This window comes from Amphiura filiformis, chromosome 13, assembly GCF_039555335.1.
Source record: "Amphiura filiformis chromosome 13, Afil_fr2py, whole genome shotgun sequence".
Classification (NCBI taxonomy): Eukaryota; Metazoa; Echinodermata; class Ophiuroidea; order Amphilepidida; family Amphiuridae; genus Amphiura; species Amphiura filiformis.
The window spans coordinates 34,697,850-34,713,875 of NC_092640.1; the positions used below are offsets into that span (position 1 = coordinate 34,697,850).

Genomic DNA, 16,026 nt, shown 5'->3' on the forward strand with positions numbered 1-16,026 from the left:
TGCTAGAAATACTTGATTCGATCATTTGACTGTTCTGCTTTCTTTTAGTTTATATTTTGACTGTTCGTCTTACAGTCTGATGTTTTATAATATTCTTGCGATTGACCTCAATCACTATTGAATGCAATTACTTTGCACGAAATATTTCTATAGTACTGCCCTCACGTGGGCTAATTTAGATATTGATAGGCTTACTTAAGGGCGTATTACACTAAATCACTGCGCGAAAGGTGCAATGGTGATGAGTTCCGGTTAAACGTATATGCCTACATGAGACAATGTGGTGTCCTTAGGGACCATGTTCTTCGTGAGGTTGGCATGTTCTGATTTAAATGAAAGATGCTAACCTATTAATGACTAAAATAGATATGAAATTATACAAATCGATTTCACAAGAAAAGTAGGCCCTGTCCGAATTACTGCTAACGGAACAAGTTTTAATGCTAGTTTTGGCGTTGAAATAGCGGCGTCGCTTTTCAACATTTTTAATAAAAAACTGATTCTATAAAGTTCCCCAAAATTGAAGCTTAAATAAAATTTCAGTCCTTAATTAATACAGGGATGACGTTAAAAAGTGAAAAATATTGTCACGCCTGGTAGAAAACGCCGTTTAAAAAAGGTGATTTTTACGTGCTTTTCAATGGAGAAGTTATTTGGTGGTTTACGCCCTTAAGATCTAAGCTCGGTTACAAGTTAACCTGACCTCACTGGGTTAGGCACAAGCTTTAAAATAGGTTAAAACCTTCAACGAGGGATCAACTGCCCACGAACCTATAAGGTCCATGCGTCAATACTATCCCACCTCCCTTCAAACCCGAACAAATGGCTGCATAAATAAATAGGCCTAAATAAATAAATAAACTAATAAATAAATTAATTAAGGCCACATAAAATTAAAAATTCGTTTCACGTCCACACCTTTTTGGAAAGTGAGGAGGGAGGGAGGTTTTTTTTTTTTTTTTTTTTTCCTAAATTGACAAAATACAGCAGTTTTCACGAATTGACATTGCTATCCCGGATTGCTATCAGCTTTCAGCATCTGCCAGGGAAACGATGAGGCCCTTTTTATTTTAAGATTATGAGGGGTTAGACCCCTTAGAGTTCCACAAAAACACTTGCAAGTGAATCATGCTGACTAATAAACTTGTTTATCAGCATTAGCATTATACTAAAGTATTAAAAACTTACAATTTAATATGAAAATTGAAAAATAAAAAAAATATGGACTGATCCAAGAAAGTGAGGAGGGAGGTGGACGCGAAACGAATTAATTTTTTTATTTGGCCTAATGTATAAATAAAAAATAAATAAATAAATAAATAAATAAATAAATAAATAAATAAATAAATAAATAAATAAATAAATAAATAAATAAATAAATAAATAAATAAATAAATAATTTCGCTCCTGCCTGACTCGACGCCCGGCTCGCACATGCGATGAGTCAGCTGATCATGTCCATCGGAGCTGAATGCACTGCCTGCTGTATGTGCTGTATCCTCTATCTATAGGCCTACGATCAATATAACGGTAAATCGTAGAGTCGGCAGTCCTTTAAAACTTCCTGTAAGAGCTCACCTCTTGAAGGGATTACCGGTATCTTCCGGGATTATCTTACGAAGACTACTTTATTATAATATGAAAGGATGGCATTATAAGCTATTATAATAATAATAGGCTACGAGTCAGGTTTGAACGTTTTGTAATACGAGTTTGTATGTGGGGCCAGTGTGTGTTACTACTGGGGCGAGTTGTCCGTTGGGGCGAGTTGGTCCAGCGTTGGGGCGAGTTGTATTTGGGGCGAGTTGTCTGGTTTCCACAAATTTGCATTGGACAATAGATTACTATATAATGGTTTAGTACTGCATATATCGGTTTAATCTTCAATAAGCGGGTTTATGGCTGGAAAGGTCACGGTGAATTCGCCGTGGACGTATTGTGCACTATGTCCAATTAGGAGTCTGTTCTTTTTTAGGACTCTTCTTGTTTGAAAACTTTTGACAACATCGCTATTCATTACATTCTTTAGTACATCAGTCTTACCACGTAGTAGTTTTATACACAAAGGGTGAACATCGCCTCCGGAGTGAGGTCTATTTTGGTCTGACACAAAACACTTCCGGTATGTTTTGCGTAACGTGGCGATTTCCAATTCACCGGTACAGTGCAGCGTTCCAGCCCACAGCCTCCGGCACCGGTAAGAATTTTTTACAGGAATTCAATATATTTAGGAAAAAAAATGAATAGTATTTGTTAAGACGGGGTTTATGGGCCATGTTATTGTTATTACAAAACATCGAATCAAAATCAATGGACTGTTGCGTGAAATTATGGGGATCAATTCTGTTGTTTTCTTTTAGCAAGCTTCCGAATTTTGCACTTCGTTGTAAAAATGAAAGCTTATTGATTTTTTTTTGCGTACTATCTACTCAAGTACTCATAGCATTGTTTATTAAAAAAATCATGAATTATACTGGTCACTGTCACTGCCATTTTAATCATGTTAATGATAAAAATCGTATGATAAAGTATATAGGCCTATTGATGTATTTATAATATTGCTACCAAAATTAAAATATTATATTGTAATGATTTTCTCACTCAGGGTGTGGTATTAGTATAGACTGCGGAACTCAGTCCTCAATGATAGTCAGTCATTTATCTTTTGGTCGTTATATGACTATCATTTGAGGGACTGAGTTGTTATAATATATCTTCCGAGGTGCAATTTCAGACAATAGCTGGGGATTAGTGGGGCAGAGGTTATCTATTGAATCCTTTCATGACCACTGAAGCATAGTCAAGTCTGCCAAGGACACTCGGCACAAATTGAAAGACCATCACAAAAGAATGCATGCATGTCAGGTCATCGACACCAATTTGGTGTTTGTTATGACACAAATTTGGTGTCTGTTATGCACCTCGAAATATGTACCTTAAAGTCTGTATCTAGTATTAGTACAAGGAACTTATACGATGTCCTCATTCACAAACTGATACTATCTGTCCATCGTATAAGACTGTTACCGCACGGCAACTGGTTGAAGGTGGTCTTGCGCCGTGAGTTGGGACCCCTTTCGGTAACACATGGAAATTTTGAAAATTACAATGCCTGGCTTTCATCTTGCAGCTAAGTAACATCTTACTTGATGAGCCTTGTTTTCCTGAGCATTTTGACACCTTTTTAATGAAAATCGGCCAAGAAATGAGCTGGTGCTGGCCAAAATACCATTTTCAGTTTATGGGGGGGTCTCAAAAAATTTGTTTTTTTAATAAAATGATGTTAATTTCTTATTTTAAAGCTTTTCATTTCATTTTGGTGTCTTTTTACATATTTGGGGTCTGTTAATCCAGAAATTGTGTTTTCATGACACATGGACCATCCCATTTCTTTAAGAGCCAGTCTCCCTTATTATGTACATGAATAAGGGGGGTTGTGATACAAAAAAAAAATAGAATTGTCTCTAAAAAATAATTTTGGTACATATTAGCACCAACAACTCACATGTAAAATATGAGCGTGCACAGCGCCTCGTTCAGCTTAAAAAATTCTTGAAATTTCAGCCTCTCTGAGCCTTACTTGCAAATGGTAAACTTTGGGGGTGCATAACATCGTGCGCCATCATCATCCCAACCTGCATTTTGCATTTTTTTAAAGTACCAAATGGTTACATTACAAAAACCAAGAAAAAAATTGGGATCTTTATGGCGCACAAAATCAGCAAATCCAATGATTTGATGAAAAGCGCCCTCGTGCAAACTTTAAAGCATCATAACGGGCTGCGCCATCAAGATCCCAAGTCCGAACAAGTTTGAAATTAAAGACCTCCATGGCAAGTTTCATTTTCAGCAAAAATTTTTTGGGATTTCGTTGGCGCACCAAGTTAACAGAGGTCAAAGGTCAAAATGTCCTATTTTCGCACATATTTGCATGCCTGTATTATCGCTACCAACGTCACCTGACTCTCCGAATAGCATTTCATCAAAGAAGAGGTAATTCTCTGCAAGAACTGAAAAAATTAGCTTGGGATCTCTTGATCTTCATATTTTTCTGATTTTTTGAAAATGGACTTTTTGAAAATTTGACCTCTTTTTCCAACTCGCTGCACAATGTGGGCTTTTTACTGCATCACAAAAAGATGCGCCAACAAGATCCCAATTTTATTTTTCATCGTCTAGCTTCTTTGGCGACCAGTAGATAAAAAACAAGCAACAGCTAATTGGGATCATGTGGGCGCACTAATATAAAAGAGGTCAAAGGTCAAGCTTTGTGCCAAAGTGATGCATATTTGCCTATGTGCAGCACGAAAGTGGAATTTTGACCCGCAATAAAAATGTGCGCCAACAAGATCCCATCTTACTTTTTGGATGATAGGATAAAGGGGCTTATGTATAACTGATAACAAGTAAAAACAAAGTGGAATCATGTGGGCGCACTAATTCAATAGAGGTCAAAGTTCATACTTTGTGCCGAATTGGCATTACTTTGCCTATGTGCAGCACAAAAGTGGAACTTTGACCCATAATAAAATTTGGCCAACAAGATCCCATCTTACTTTTGGATGATTGGATAAAGGGGCTTATGTATAACTAATAACAAGTAAAAAAAAAAAAAGGGATCATGTGGCGCACTAATTCAATAGAGGTCAAAGTTCATACTTTGTGCCGAATTTTTTTTCAATGTGGATCACCAGACATGTCTCATAGAAACTTGTGTGAGTGCATTTCAAATGGTGCTGATTCCATCATGGTAGTTGGTGAGAGTAAAAAAAATTTTGTCAAAATACTTAGTCATATTTTGCAAAATTTGAGTGAAAGGTTGCCGAATTCGGCAAATATAGGCGAAAAATCGGTTAATTTTGTATGAAGTATGAACTTTGACCTCTATTGAATTAGTGCCCACATGATCCCACTTTTTTTTACTTGTTATCAGTTATACATAAGCCCCTTTATCCAATCATCCAAAAAGTAAGATGGGATCTTGTTGGCGCGCCTTTTTATTGCGGGTCAAAGTTGTACTTTTGTGCTGCACATAGGTAAAGTAATGCCAATTCGGCACAAAGTATGAACTTTGACCTCTATTGAATTAGTGCGCCCACATGATCCCACTTTTTTTTTTACTTGTTATCAGTTATACATAAGCCCCTTTATCCAATCATCCAAAAAGTAAGATGGGATCTTGTTGGCGCTTATTACATTTTTATTATGGGTCAAAGTTCCACTTTCGTGCTGCACATAGGCAAATATGCATCACTTTGGCACAAAGCTTGACCTTTGACCTCTTTTATATTAGTGCGCCCACATGATCCCAATTAGCTGTTGCTTGTTTTTGTCTACTGGTCGCCAAAGAAGCTAGACGATGAAAAATAAAATTGGGATCTTGTTGGCGATCTTTTGTGATGCAGTAAAAGCCCACATTGTGCAGCTTAGTGGGAAAAAAGAGGTCAAATTGACCTCCAAAATGAGGCTAAGTCCATTTTCAAAAATCAGAAAAATATGAAGATCAAGAGATCCCAAGCTAATTTTTTCAGTTCTTGCAGAGAATTAACTCTTCTTTGATGAAATGCTATTCGGAGAGTCAGGTGACGTTGGCGTGCAATAATACAGGCGTGCAAATATACTGTGCGAAAATAGGAAATTTTGACCTTTGACCTCTGTTAACTCGGTGCGCCAATGAAATCCCAAAAAATTTTTGCTGAAAAATGAAACTTGCCATGGAGGTCTTTAATTTCAAACTTGTTCGGACTTGGGATCTTGATGGCGCAGCCCGTTATGATGCTTTGAAGTTTGCACGAGGGCGCTTTTCATCAAATCATGGGATTTGATGATTTTGTGCGCCATCAAGATCCCAATTTTTTTTCTTGGTTTTTGTAATGTAACCATTTGGTACTTTAAAAAATGCAAAATGCAGGTTGGGATGATGATGGCGCACGATGTTATGCATCTCCAAAGTTTACCATTTGCAAGTAAGGCTCAGAGAGGCTGAAATTTCAAGAATTTTTTCAAGTTGAACAAGGGCGCTGTGCACACTCATATTTTACATGTGAGTTGTTGGTGCTAATATGTACCAAAATTATTTTTTAGAGACAATTCTATTTTTTTTTGTATCGCAAATCCGTACATAATAAGGGAGACTGCCTCTTAAAATTAACTTTTAAAAGTGTGAAAATGGCTCCCTAGCCACCGGCTCCCTAGCCAGTAGCCACCACCGCAATCACCAATTCATTAATTAATTAATCCTAATTAAAACTGAAACAATATGAACCAATTTTATTTATTGCTATGAAAAGAGTATAGATTATTAAAATGACACCAAATTTATTATTGTAAGACAAGTATTATGGAAATTTATATGACATCATAAACATCACTTAAGGTGGAAAAGTGTTACTCCACCGCCATATTAGGTATCCCAACTCATGGCGCACGACCAGGAATATTACACAGTCAAGAATAGGCTCCCATCATTTTTTTGTTCTGATCCCTCCCAGTCTCCAAAAACATCAAAACATCAAAAGCGTTGCACTTATACTTACTTTTACTGTCCTTTTTCATATAACGCAGACAAAGTAGGGCCAACTTGCCTAGAAATGGTCAAATTTTGGCAAGAAATATCTCTGTGTAATCCTATGTAAGTCCCATATCACATCGTTATCGGCGATCGAGGTTTTTTTTTTCTGAAGTTTGGTTGGTACCCACCAGCGTCATGCATGTGACGTGACACAGCTAAAATAAGCGACCGGGAATCGGGATCGTTAAAACGTCAACAAATTTCAAAACACAGAAAGCAGTAAACTTATTGGCGAGCGGTCCGAATTTTGAGCCATAAGTTTACGTGGTGAACTAGTGTGGTATATGGATGATGCATGATTTCCCTAGACTTGCTTGCCAGTCCTATACACGCCGTACCTATGTATATTTAAGGACTGGCTTACGCCATTTTGGATGTCAATGGGAAATACATACTTAACGATTTGCGCCGGTTAGAAACTTGAAAAAAAATTTTAAAAATTTTATCAATGTATATAAAAGTGGTACCAACCTTATTGTGCTTGCTAATTTAAGACTCGGTTTAAACAAAATTAAGGATCGAATGCATAAAAGAATCCAAAAAGGCAAAATTATCGTCAGAGTTCTGCGAAATCGGCACCCTTGCGAAGGGTTCAGAATTGAATCGAACGAAAATATCCGATCTTTGCGATCAAAAACACAAAATTACAACTTCAAACATACTATTGGCAATTTTTAAAAGACATTATTACCAAACAATATAGAAAAGAAAATTTGACAACATTTTCTCAAAATATTGAAGAAATTTGCTCACTAGACATCGAAAAAGTACGCAATCCAATTCCCGTTCAAACGTGTGAGAAACTGAAAATGCATAATCCCGACTAGATTTCCCAGATAAATAACTCAGAGAACTGAAAACATGGAGCAAAACGACAATGGAAGTACTTGATACAAGTAACACGATTTATTAATTAACACAAATCCTAATAGTCATGATAGTGCCGTACTTGTCTATTACGCTGACTTTCGTATTCGGCGAGGAGGACAATTTCGACCTCCTGGTTTGTTTACAAACAGAGAGGTAGACAAAAGACCGTTCCGCTTGTCCAAATACTCAAGTATCAGAAGGATGGTCCACAATAGCGTGATTCATGTAACATGAATAGGGATTAAAAAGCTGTCACGTAGAACCATGTGCTTCTATTGTCCAATTTGCCATCAAGATTTCATATGGAAACAGTTCAGACCCAGAACAGGATCATGTCAGAAATTAATATTTTGTTCTGGGTCTGATTATTCGGACTAAACCATACAGAGACTGCCGCTTATATTGAAAGTCATGTGTCGCAACAAATAGTCAATCCGTCTTTGCACAGAAACAAAGGTATTAACTCAACAAGCTCCAAATCATAAGTGAAGGTGCAGCGGTAGACTGGCCCACGCAAGCACGCTCCTCTCACATGCCAGTCGACCCCGCAACAGCACCGACCAATCAGGGAACAGCGACGTAAAAGTGTGATGCAAAAGTGCGTCGACATAATCACCGCATCTCTCCGTCCCCATTGCAGAAATGCGTCTACCTTCCGCTGCATAATGCATACCACAAATGCAGACGCATCCACAATAACGAGGAAGAGAAGTAATTTATTTATTCGTTATTTATTCAGGAAATTCCATCAATACAAATGTACTGGTCTCCCTGGAAGACCTGATTAAAATTATATATACATAATACATGAACATGATAATAACAAAATAAGAAATATATATATTATACAAAATGAAAGAACCAAACATGCATGATACAAAACAAAATGCAGCAATGTTGAGCTCAAAATATAAATACAAAACTTACAGCAGACCAATTGCATTTTTGAATCCACCCAAACTCATTGAATTAAAATTGATACGAAGATTTGGAGGAAGATTGTTCCAAGCAACTGAAGATCTGTAAAGGAAAGTTTTCTTTCCAGAAGAGGTTTTCCATATTGGAACAACCAAACTGTTTTGAGATTGACCCCTTGTACATTTGGAATGTGTAGAATGAGTGAAAGTAAAATGAGATGAAAGATAATTAGGAGCAATTTGTGTGAGACATTTAAAAGTTAAAATAAGTAATTGATGCTCCCATCTACAGCCAAGTTTAACCCAGTCTAGGTCCCTCATCATATTGTCTACTGAAGTTCTAATGTCTGCAGAGAGCAAAACACGAGCTAGCCTATTATGCAAAATTTGGAGCTCATTTTTGTGACAGGCACTGAAATTGGACCAAACAGAACTGCAGTAGTCAAAATGAGGAAAGACAAGGGCTTGCTGAAAAGCATTTTGACAGTTTTCCATGGAAGGTATTGCTTTACTCTCTGAATAACTCCTATACGCTTGGATATGTTAGAAGATAAATAATTTACATGTTCATTCCATGATAGATGTGAATCAAAGGTAACTCCTAAATATTTAAACTTTTCCACTCTTTCAATTTGTTCATTTCCATAGACAAGAGAAACATTGTTAAACTTATGAAGAGCTTGTCTTGTTCCAAATAACATCAGTTTAGTTTTCTTTATGTTAAGAGTTAAATTGTTGGCCTGGAACCAATCAGCAATGTTATTCAGGTTAGCACTAAGATCATTTTGCAGAATATTGGGATCAGATGAACTAAGTAAAAGAGTTGTATCATCAGCATACATTACACACTTACAGTTAGAATTTACAGACTCAGGCAGAGAGTTAACAAATACAATGAATAATAACGGTCCCAAGATTGAACCTTGAGGAACACCGATACCAATTTCCTTAAAATCTGAAAGGGTAGAGTTTATATTTACTGCCTGAGATCTACCACTAAGATACGAGTGAAACCAATTAATTGCATTTCCTTTAATACCATATGATTTAAGTTTAGAAATAAGAAGGTCATGGTTCACCGTGTCAAATGCCTTCTTTAAATCTAAGAAAATTGAACCTGTAACTTTACCATTGTTTATATTATTGAGAATATGATCTGTTACATCTAAAAGAGCAGTATTAGTACTGTGATTCTTCCTAAAACCTGATTGACATGGATTCAAAATATTATTACATGTGAGATAATTATACAATTGATCATGTACAGCACGTTCCAAAATCTTTGAAATGCAGGGAAGAACTGAAATGGGCCTAAAGTTGCTGACATCATTTTTATCACCACTCTTGAATATAGGAGTAACCTTTGCTTTCTTCCATTCACTTGGGAAGGTAGATGTGAACATGGAAAGGTTACAAATATATGCAAGGGGGTGACAAATTACTGGTGTAGCTATCTTCAAGAGTTTAATACTGAAGTTATCAATACCTGAAGACTTATTGTTTGCAAAGTTACAAATTTGATCAAAGATGAAGTCTGGAGTTATGATATCAAATTGAAAGTCTTCATACATGTAATCCCCAGTATTAGACAAAACATTATTACAATCATCATTATTAAACTTATTAGCCAACGTATTACCAATAGAAGTAAAATAACTATTAAACTGATTGGCTGTTTCAGCATCATTACAAGTAAAGCCATCCTTAGTCTGAACATTAGTAGCAGAAGACTTATTTTTAGGAATCAATTTCCTTATAGTACCCCATAATTTCTTTGAATCATTAATATTATTATTGATAGCATCATTGCAATAGTTCTTCTTTAATGTTTTATTAAGTTTATTTACATCATTTCTTAATTTTCTAGCCATTGCCCAATCATGGGGATTATTGGATTTATGTGCTTTTGAATAGTAATGATCCCTATCTTTAGAAAGCTTTATATATTCACTTGTAATCCACTCAGGAAGTGATCCCTTTATCCTTTTTTCTTTCACAGGACAATGCAAATTGCAAATTTGGTCAAACATGTCTTGAAAACTTTTATAGGCATTGTCCACATCATTACACATAAGTATCTTATCCCAATTAGTTTTCTTAACTGTGTCAATAAATTTGTGCTCATTGAAGTTTTTAAAACATCTAGATTTTATGATCTTAGGAGGTACCTTTACTTTTTTATTTTTACGAATTAAGTATGTAAGAGAGTGATCAGAAAGTCCTAGGCTGTGAACACCAGATGAATATACCTTATAAATCAGGTTTTGATACAAAAATTAAGTCTAGTTTAGATTTAGTTGTCTCAGTTATTCTAGTATAATCATTGATAAGCTGAAGCATATTACAATGTGAAGAAAGATTATTAATTTTACGTGAGTTAATTTTCTTACTTAATTAAAATCTCCTACTACAACAACATCATCATAAAGGGAGGTATTATTTTGAAAGATTGAATCCAACTTGTCCAAGTATTCAGCTTTAGAATCAGGTGGCCTATAAACAGTACCCAGAAGGATAGGCTTGGTATGAGGCAAATTTAGCTCTATCCATAAAGCTTCAACATCATATGAACAATTATGCAAATTGGAATTTTCTTTAAAAATAATACCATCTTTAACATAACATAACATACCACCATGTTGCATATGGGTTCTATCAAGCCTACTTATGTTATAACCATCAATTTGTATCTCATTATCACTAATATTTTTATCCAACCAAGTTTCAGTGAGACATAACACATCAAAATTGTTGTCATTAAGTAAAATTCTTATATGATCTACTTTATAGCTTAAGACTTTGAATATTAACATGTCCTATTTTAAAACCTTTTGATAAAGAACAATTAAAATCAATAAATCTATCCTTGAAGGGAAGCTCATCATTGGCTATTCTGAAAAAGCAATTGTCACAAAACCAGTTACATGTGTAATCAGAATTGTTTTCAATACATTTCACATGAAAGTGAAGATCACAGTTTTTACATACTTTATAATCACAGGTCTTAATTTTACAAACACATTTACCACACACATTCAAATTCTGAGAATTCCTCATAAAATATTCACCAAAAGGAATTTGATTATTGCAATTTTTAAAGAAGCAGCAAGCACAGACCCAGTTATTACATGAATCTACCTGGGATCTATCAATACAATGAATGTGAAAGTCAAGTGTGCAATTACTACATGTTACAAAATTAATCGTCTTTTTCTTAACAATTTTACTATGACATGTACCACAAGATGACTTATTACCTGTACATGCAGACCCATACATGTATTGATTGGGTTTAATTTTTCCAAACCCACTTGAGTTCAAGTCTCTATTATTATCATCAAAACTTGTTGAAACATTATCAATATTACATTCACTTTGCATATATTATACAATCAGGATTCAATGTATGCTCAACATTGAATATATTATCAGAAACTTTACCTTTTGCAGTATCCTTTGTTTTGTACATGGAATTAATATTATTTACTTCACAGTCTGATTTCTGTTGACATGAAAATCCCTAATAAACTGTATATAGTTCTGTGCAAGAATAGTCAATCCTTGTTTCCTAAGATGGAGCTTGTCATCGGCTAAGTCTTTGAGTGAAATGTTATTATTATCAATATATGTCCATCCATTGCTATGGCATAGAATTGCCAGTCTCTTGTTGAAGTCGGTAATCCATACATTTCGAGAGCGAAGTTCTTGACGAGTAAGAGATGAGATTGCAACATGAATTCCCACAGGAATATTGCACACAATGTCACACAGTAGATGTATACACTCAGAAGGTGTACGAGAGTTTACATTATTAGTCCCACAATGAATAATGATAGAAGAAGGCTTGTATTCCTTGATGAATGTTGGCAGTAATTTAGACCAGATAGTGAGGGTAGTCCCTGGAATGCACCTGTTGATGACTTTGAATCTTCGAGACATCCTGCGACCAGAAAGATCCTTGGGAATCGAATCCCCAACAATCAGAATTGTTCTCTTCTGGGGTGACTGAGGGGGAGCCGAGGCTGTCAGAGGGGGTGCAGGTGTTGCAGATGATGGAGGTGGTGATGATGGTGGTTTAGCTTTCACTGATTTGGTCGCTGTAGGTTTCTTGGGTTTCTTCTGATCTTTTCTAATCCATGGAAGGGGCAGAGGGGGAAGATCAGATTCAACACAATCTGCTAAGGACACATCTTCAACTTCAAGAACACTAAATGGGTTACTGGTAGGTATGGTTGGAATATCAAAAGTTGTCACATTAAGTTGTACATGAGTTGGTTCAGGAATATCTATCATAATATGTTGAGTGGTAGGGGTTGATGTTACAGGAGTTGAAATGGTTTCACAAATTGGAGATGAGGCATGACTAGTCTGAGTTCCTGTTGTATTGAGTTCATGCTGATGAGTAGTCTGAGTTGATGTTGTCATGGTAACAAGCTGCTGATCAGTTTGGGTGCCAACTGACTTACATATCTGTTGATATCTAACAGGTGTGGAAGTAACAGGTACACCTGCTGCGAATGAAATTTCATCATCAGAGTCACAAGTTTCAGAGACATTTGATACATTGCTGGTGTGAGTGTCCAGTAAGTTACTAATGTGGCTTTGAAGAACAGAGGATACCCATGTAGAATGCTGGATTCCTTGCACAGACATAGTGTTCCTTGTAGGATAGCAAGTGATGGTGACAGCTAGTTCACAGCATCTAAAGATGAGACCATGTTGCTTGCCCTTGTCTTCTGGTGATGGATACAGTGATGTCAGTTCTCTTATAACAGAGTCAAAATATTCTGGGTTAATTGATACAGTGGTTGAAATAGACTTGGGTTCAATAATCCATTTTGAATCTCCAAAAATGTCATCTTGAGAAAAACCAGCAAAAGATAGGTTAAAGTTTGCCAGGGTTCTATGCATAATACTCCATGCTGAGTGCATTGTCTGATGAAAGGAAGATGCCATTGTCAATCAATAACCAATTGTTACTCCTTGTAAATTTGGATCAATACAGGATGTAGCTGGTAGACATGAAGACAACTTAATATGTAGAATATATATGAAGACAGCACAGAATTTCAAACTAAATTCATTAAAATCTCCACAAATATATCAAAATCAGCAATAAAAATTATATGTAGAGATTCCTGGTGATAAGTCCAAGATGATGATATAAAATTTAACAGCAACACAATAGATTTTCAGCAACAACAAGTCAATCAAATGAGAGCTCAGGATATGTGTGTGTACACCTCTTGAGCACCTACCATGGTTGAAAAGTAATGGGACAATTAATATGCAATTGGCGTCAATTAAAAAACAAAAGGAATAATTTGAGTTTCATTTATGAAAGTCCGAAAATACGCAAAATAATCAGGAATGTGCGCCTTGTGCAAATACTCAAGTAAACAAGTCATGTGTCGAAGGTGTCAACAAACTCTCCTGGGTCAATGTCTGTTCGTCAGTCGATGGCGACGCAAAATTGCATCACCGAAGTCATTACATTTGATGAAAGTTTCATACACACACAAAAAAGGTAAAAACAAAAAAAAGATAGGGAGACACCCGTAGGCTCAGGGCATTTCACTATATACAGTCATAAAATAGATAGTACATGATGTGTGGTCTAGTGTGATGCAGAATTCACTGCTTAATTGGAGTATAAATGATCCAGATCCAGATGATCTATGCTCGTGCTCAATCAAACACAATGATGAACACAGGCCACATTCATGCATTGCTCGAGAGGTCTTAGCCAAGAATTTGCTCATCGATAGCTTCACATTCTAGGCTAAAGACCATTGCATTCAAAATCTAGTCGGATTCACTGAAGCATGACACCGTGTAAAGCAATGGAAGTTCAGAAGTAAACACAGCCGATCACGACAGGCGATTGCATCAAAAATGTTGCTTTAAATTACACTTCAGCAAAATTTTAGACTGTCCAAAATAGGCAAATCTTGCTCAAAAGATGCAGTTGACTTATCGAAATAACTTTCAACCAAATTTCAAAATTTGTTGAGATTTTTATATCACTGGAAACCTCTGGCTTCATAATGTTTATACATGTACAAAATATTTCTTGCAGATTAATTAGTTTAGCAAAGATATCGTGAAATTTGAATTTCGTTCTGGTGCACCAGAACGAAATTACAACGCATTGTCTATGGAGCAGTGTAATACACATAATCATGCATAACTTCATGAACATAAAATCGGAATCAACTGAAATTTTGGGAATAGGTTTTTTCGTGGATATCTAATGAAAAATGACATAAATAGAGGATGCTAGGATCACGAAATACTCCTTTAAGTAAATGACATTGTGAAAAGCAATGGAAGTTCAGAAGTAAACACACAGCTGATCACGACAAGCGATTGCATCAAAAATGTTGCTAAATAATATGTTGATGGAAATCAAATTGTGCATGGCGATTTGAGTATTAAGTATTTGCCAAAGCAGTATAAGCTCACAAATATGTTAAAATGAAATGTTTTTACTCTAGTTTCCAGGTGCAGATTTTAAAGCTTTAAATAACATCAAACTTGAAAGGCAAATCACCTGAAGATGAAACATCACCAAGTCTTTCTTTCCTGGAGGAACATCATTAAAGGAACACTATGGACTTCCTTTATATTGCTGGCTATTCTAGTGCCAGTAATTGTGAGCAAAAAGGATTTCTATGAACTTCTTGATATTGAACGTGATGCAAGCCATAAAGACATCAGGAGGGCATTCAAGAAACTGGCACTGAGCATGCATCCAGATAAAAATCCGGTAAGATTAAACAAGAACTTTCTGAAAATAATAGCTAAGGTTTTTATGTAGCATTTGGTATAATCCCAAGAAAAATTAACAACCCATTAGTTCCATTACTCTCCCCCTTCAAAAAAAAAAAAAAAAGAAATAACAAAAGTAAGAAAAATGATGAGGCAAGACTGACAGGCACAATGTTGAATGTTCACAATCCTAATTCATATATTTTCATTGAAGGGGCATTTCGTGAACCACAGCCTCACCGCCCTCATCCCCTACTTTTCTCAAAAAAGTTGATGTTTTTAAGGACTAATGGTTCTTGAACAAGTTTTAACCCTAACAAGGAACATATCGGAAGGCAGAGAAGAAACAAAAAAGGAGAGAAGATGAAGAAAGATTTCACTTGGCACCCCCGGGAATTGACCCTGGGACCCCTCAGGTGCCACACACACGATCACCGACTTCATGCCACGAGGGAGTCGCTTGCCCGGCTAGCGACTTGGTGCCCATAATGATAAATGACTTAGGGTGATTGCGCAATGCCATCAGTCCATCACGTGGAATGTATGCATGCAGAATGGTTTTCCTTGTAAGATTTTTAGGTGTTAGGGTTAATATTTAGCTAATTGGTGGTTCTGTCTTCCCTTAGAATCCCAAATGCTTCCCCAGATAGGTATCCAATCTGAAAAGAAAATTAATTTTGCATGAAATAATGCAAATCAGGAACCAGCTTCCTTAATCTTTGTGTGTATTACTACGTGTGTATATAGTATGATCACTAATCACCATTGCACAGGGAAGAATTACTGACCCAACACTTCCCTGTTTTGAACTAAAGCATCCCCTAGTTTCCCTCAAAATAATTATTTTAGGGATGGGAATAGGTAATTAAAAAAAGCCAAGGGGCTGCTACATGTTTG

The 16,026-nt window shown here is 36.1% G+C and overlaps 1 protein-coding gene across 1 annotated transcript in view; it reads left to right on the forward strand.

Annotated features, from left to right (window-relative positions):
- Positions 1 to 2,091: 2,091 nt before the first annotated feature.
- Positions 2,092 to 16,026, forward strand: part of LOC140167606 (dnaJ homolog subfamily C member 10-like) — a 146,784-nt gene continuing 132,849 nt past the window's right edge. Inside the window, exons 1-2 of the mRNA XM_072190905.1 lie at positions 2,092 to 2,197; positions 14,856 to 15,127. Coding sequence (XP_072047006.1) covers positions 14,918 to 15,127 — 210 coding nt within the window. The 5' untranslated portion in view covers positions 2,092 to 2,197; positions 14,856 to 14,917. The remainder of the gene's footprint in view (positions 2,198 to 14,855; positions 15,128 to 16,026) is intronic.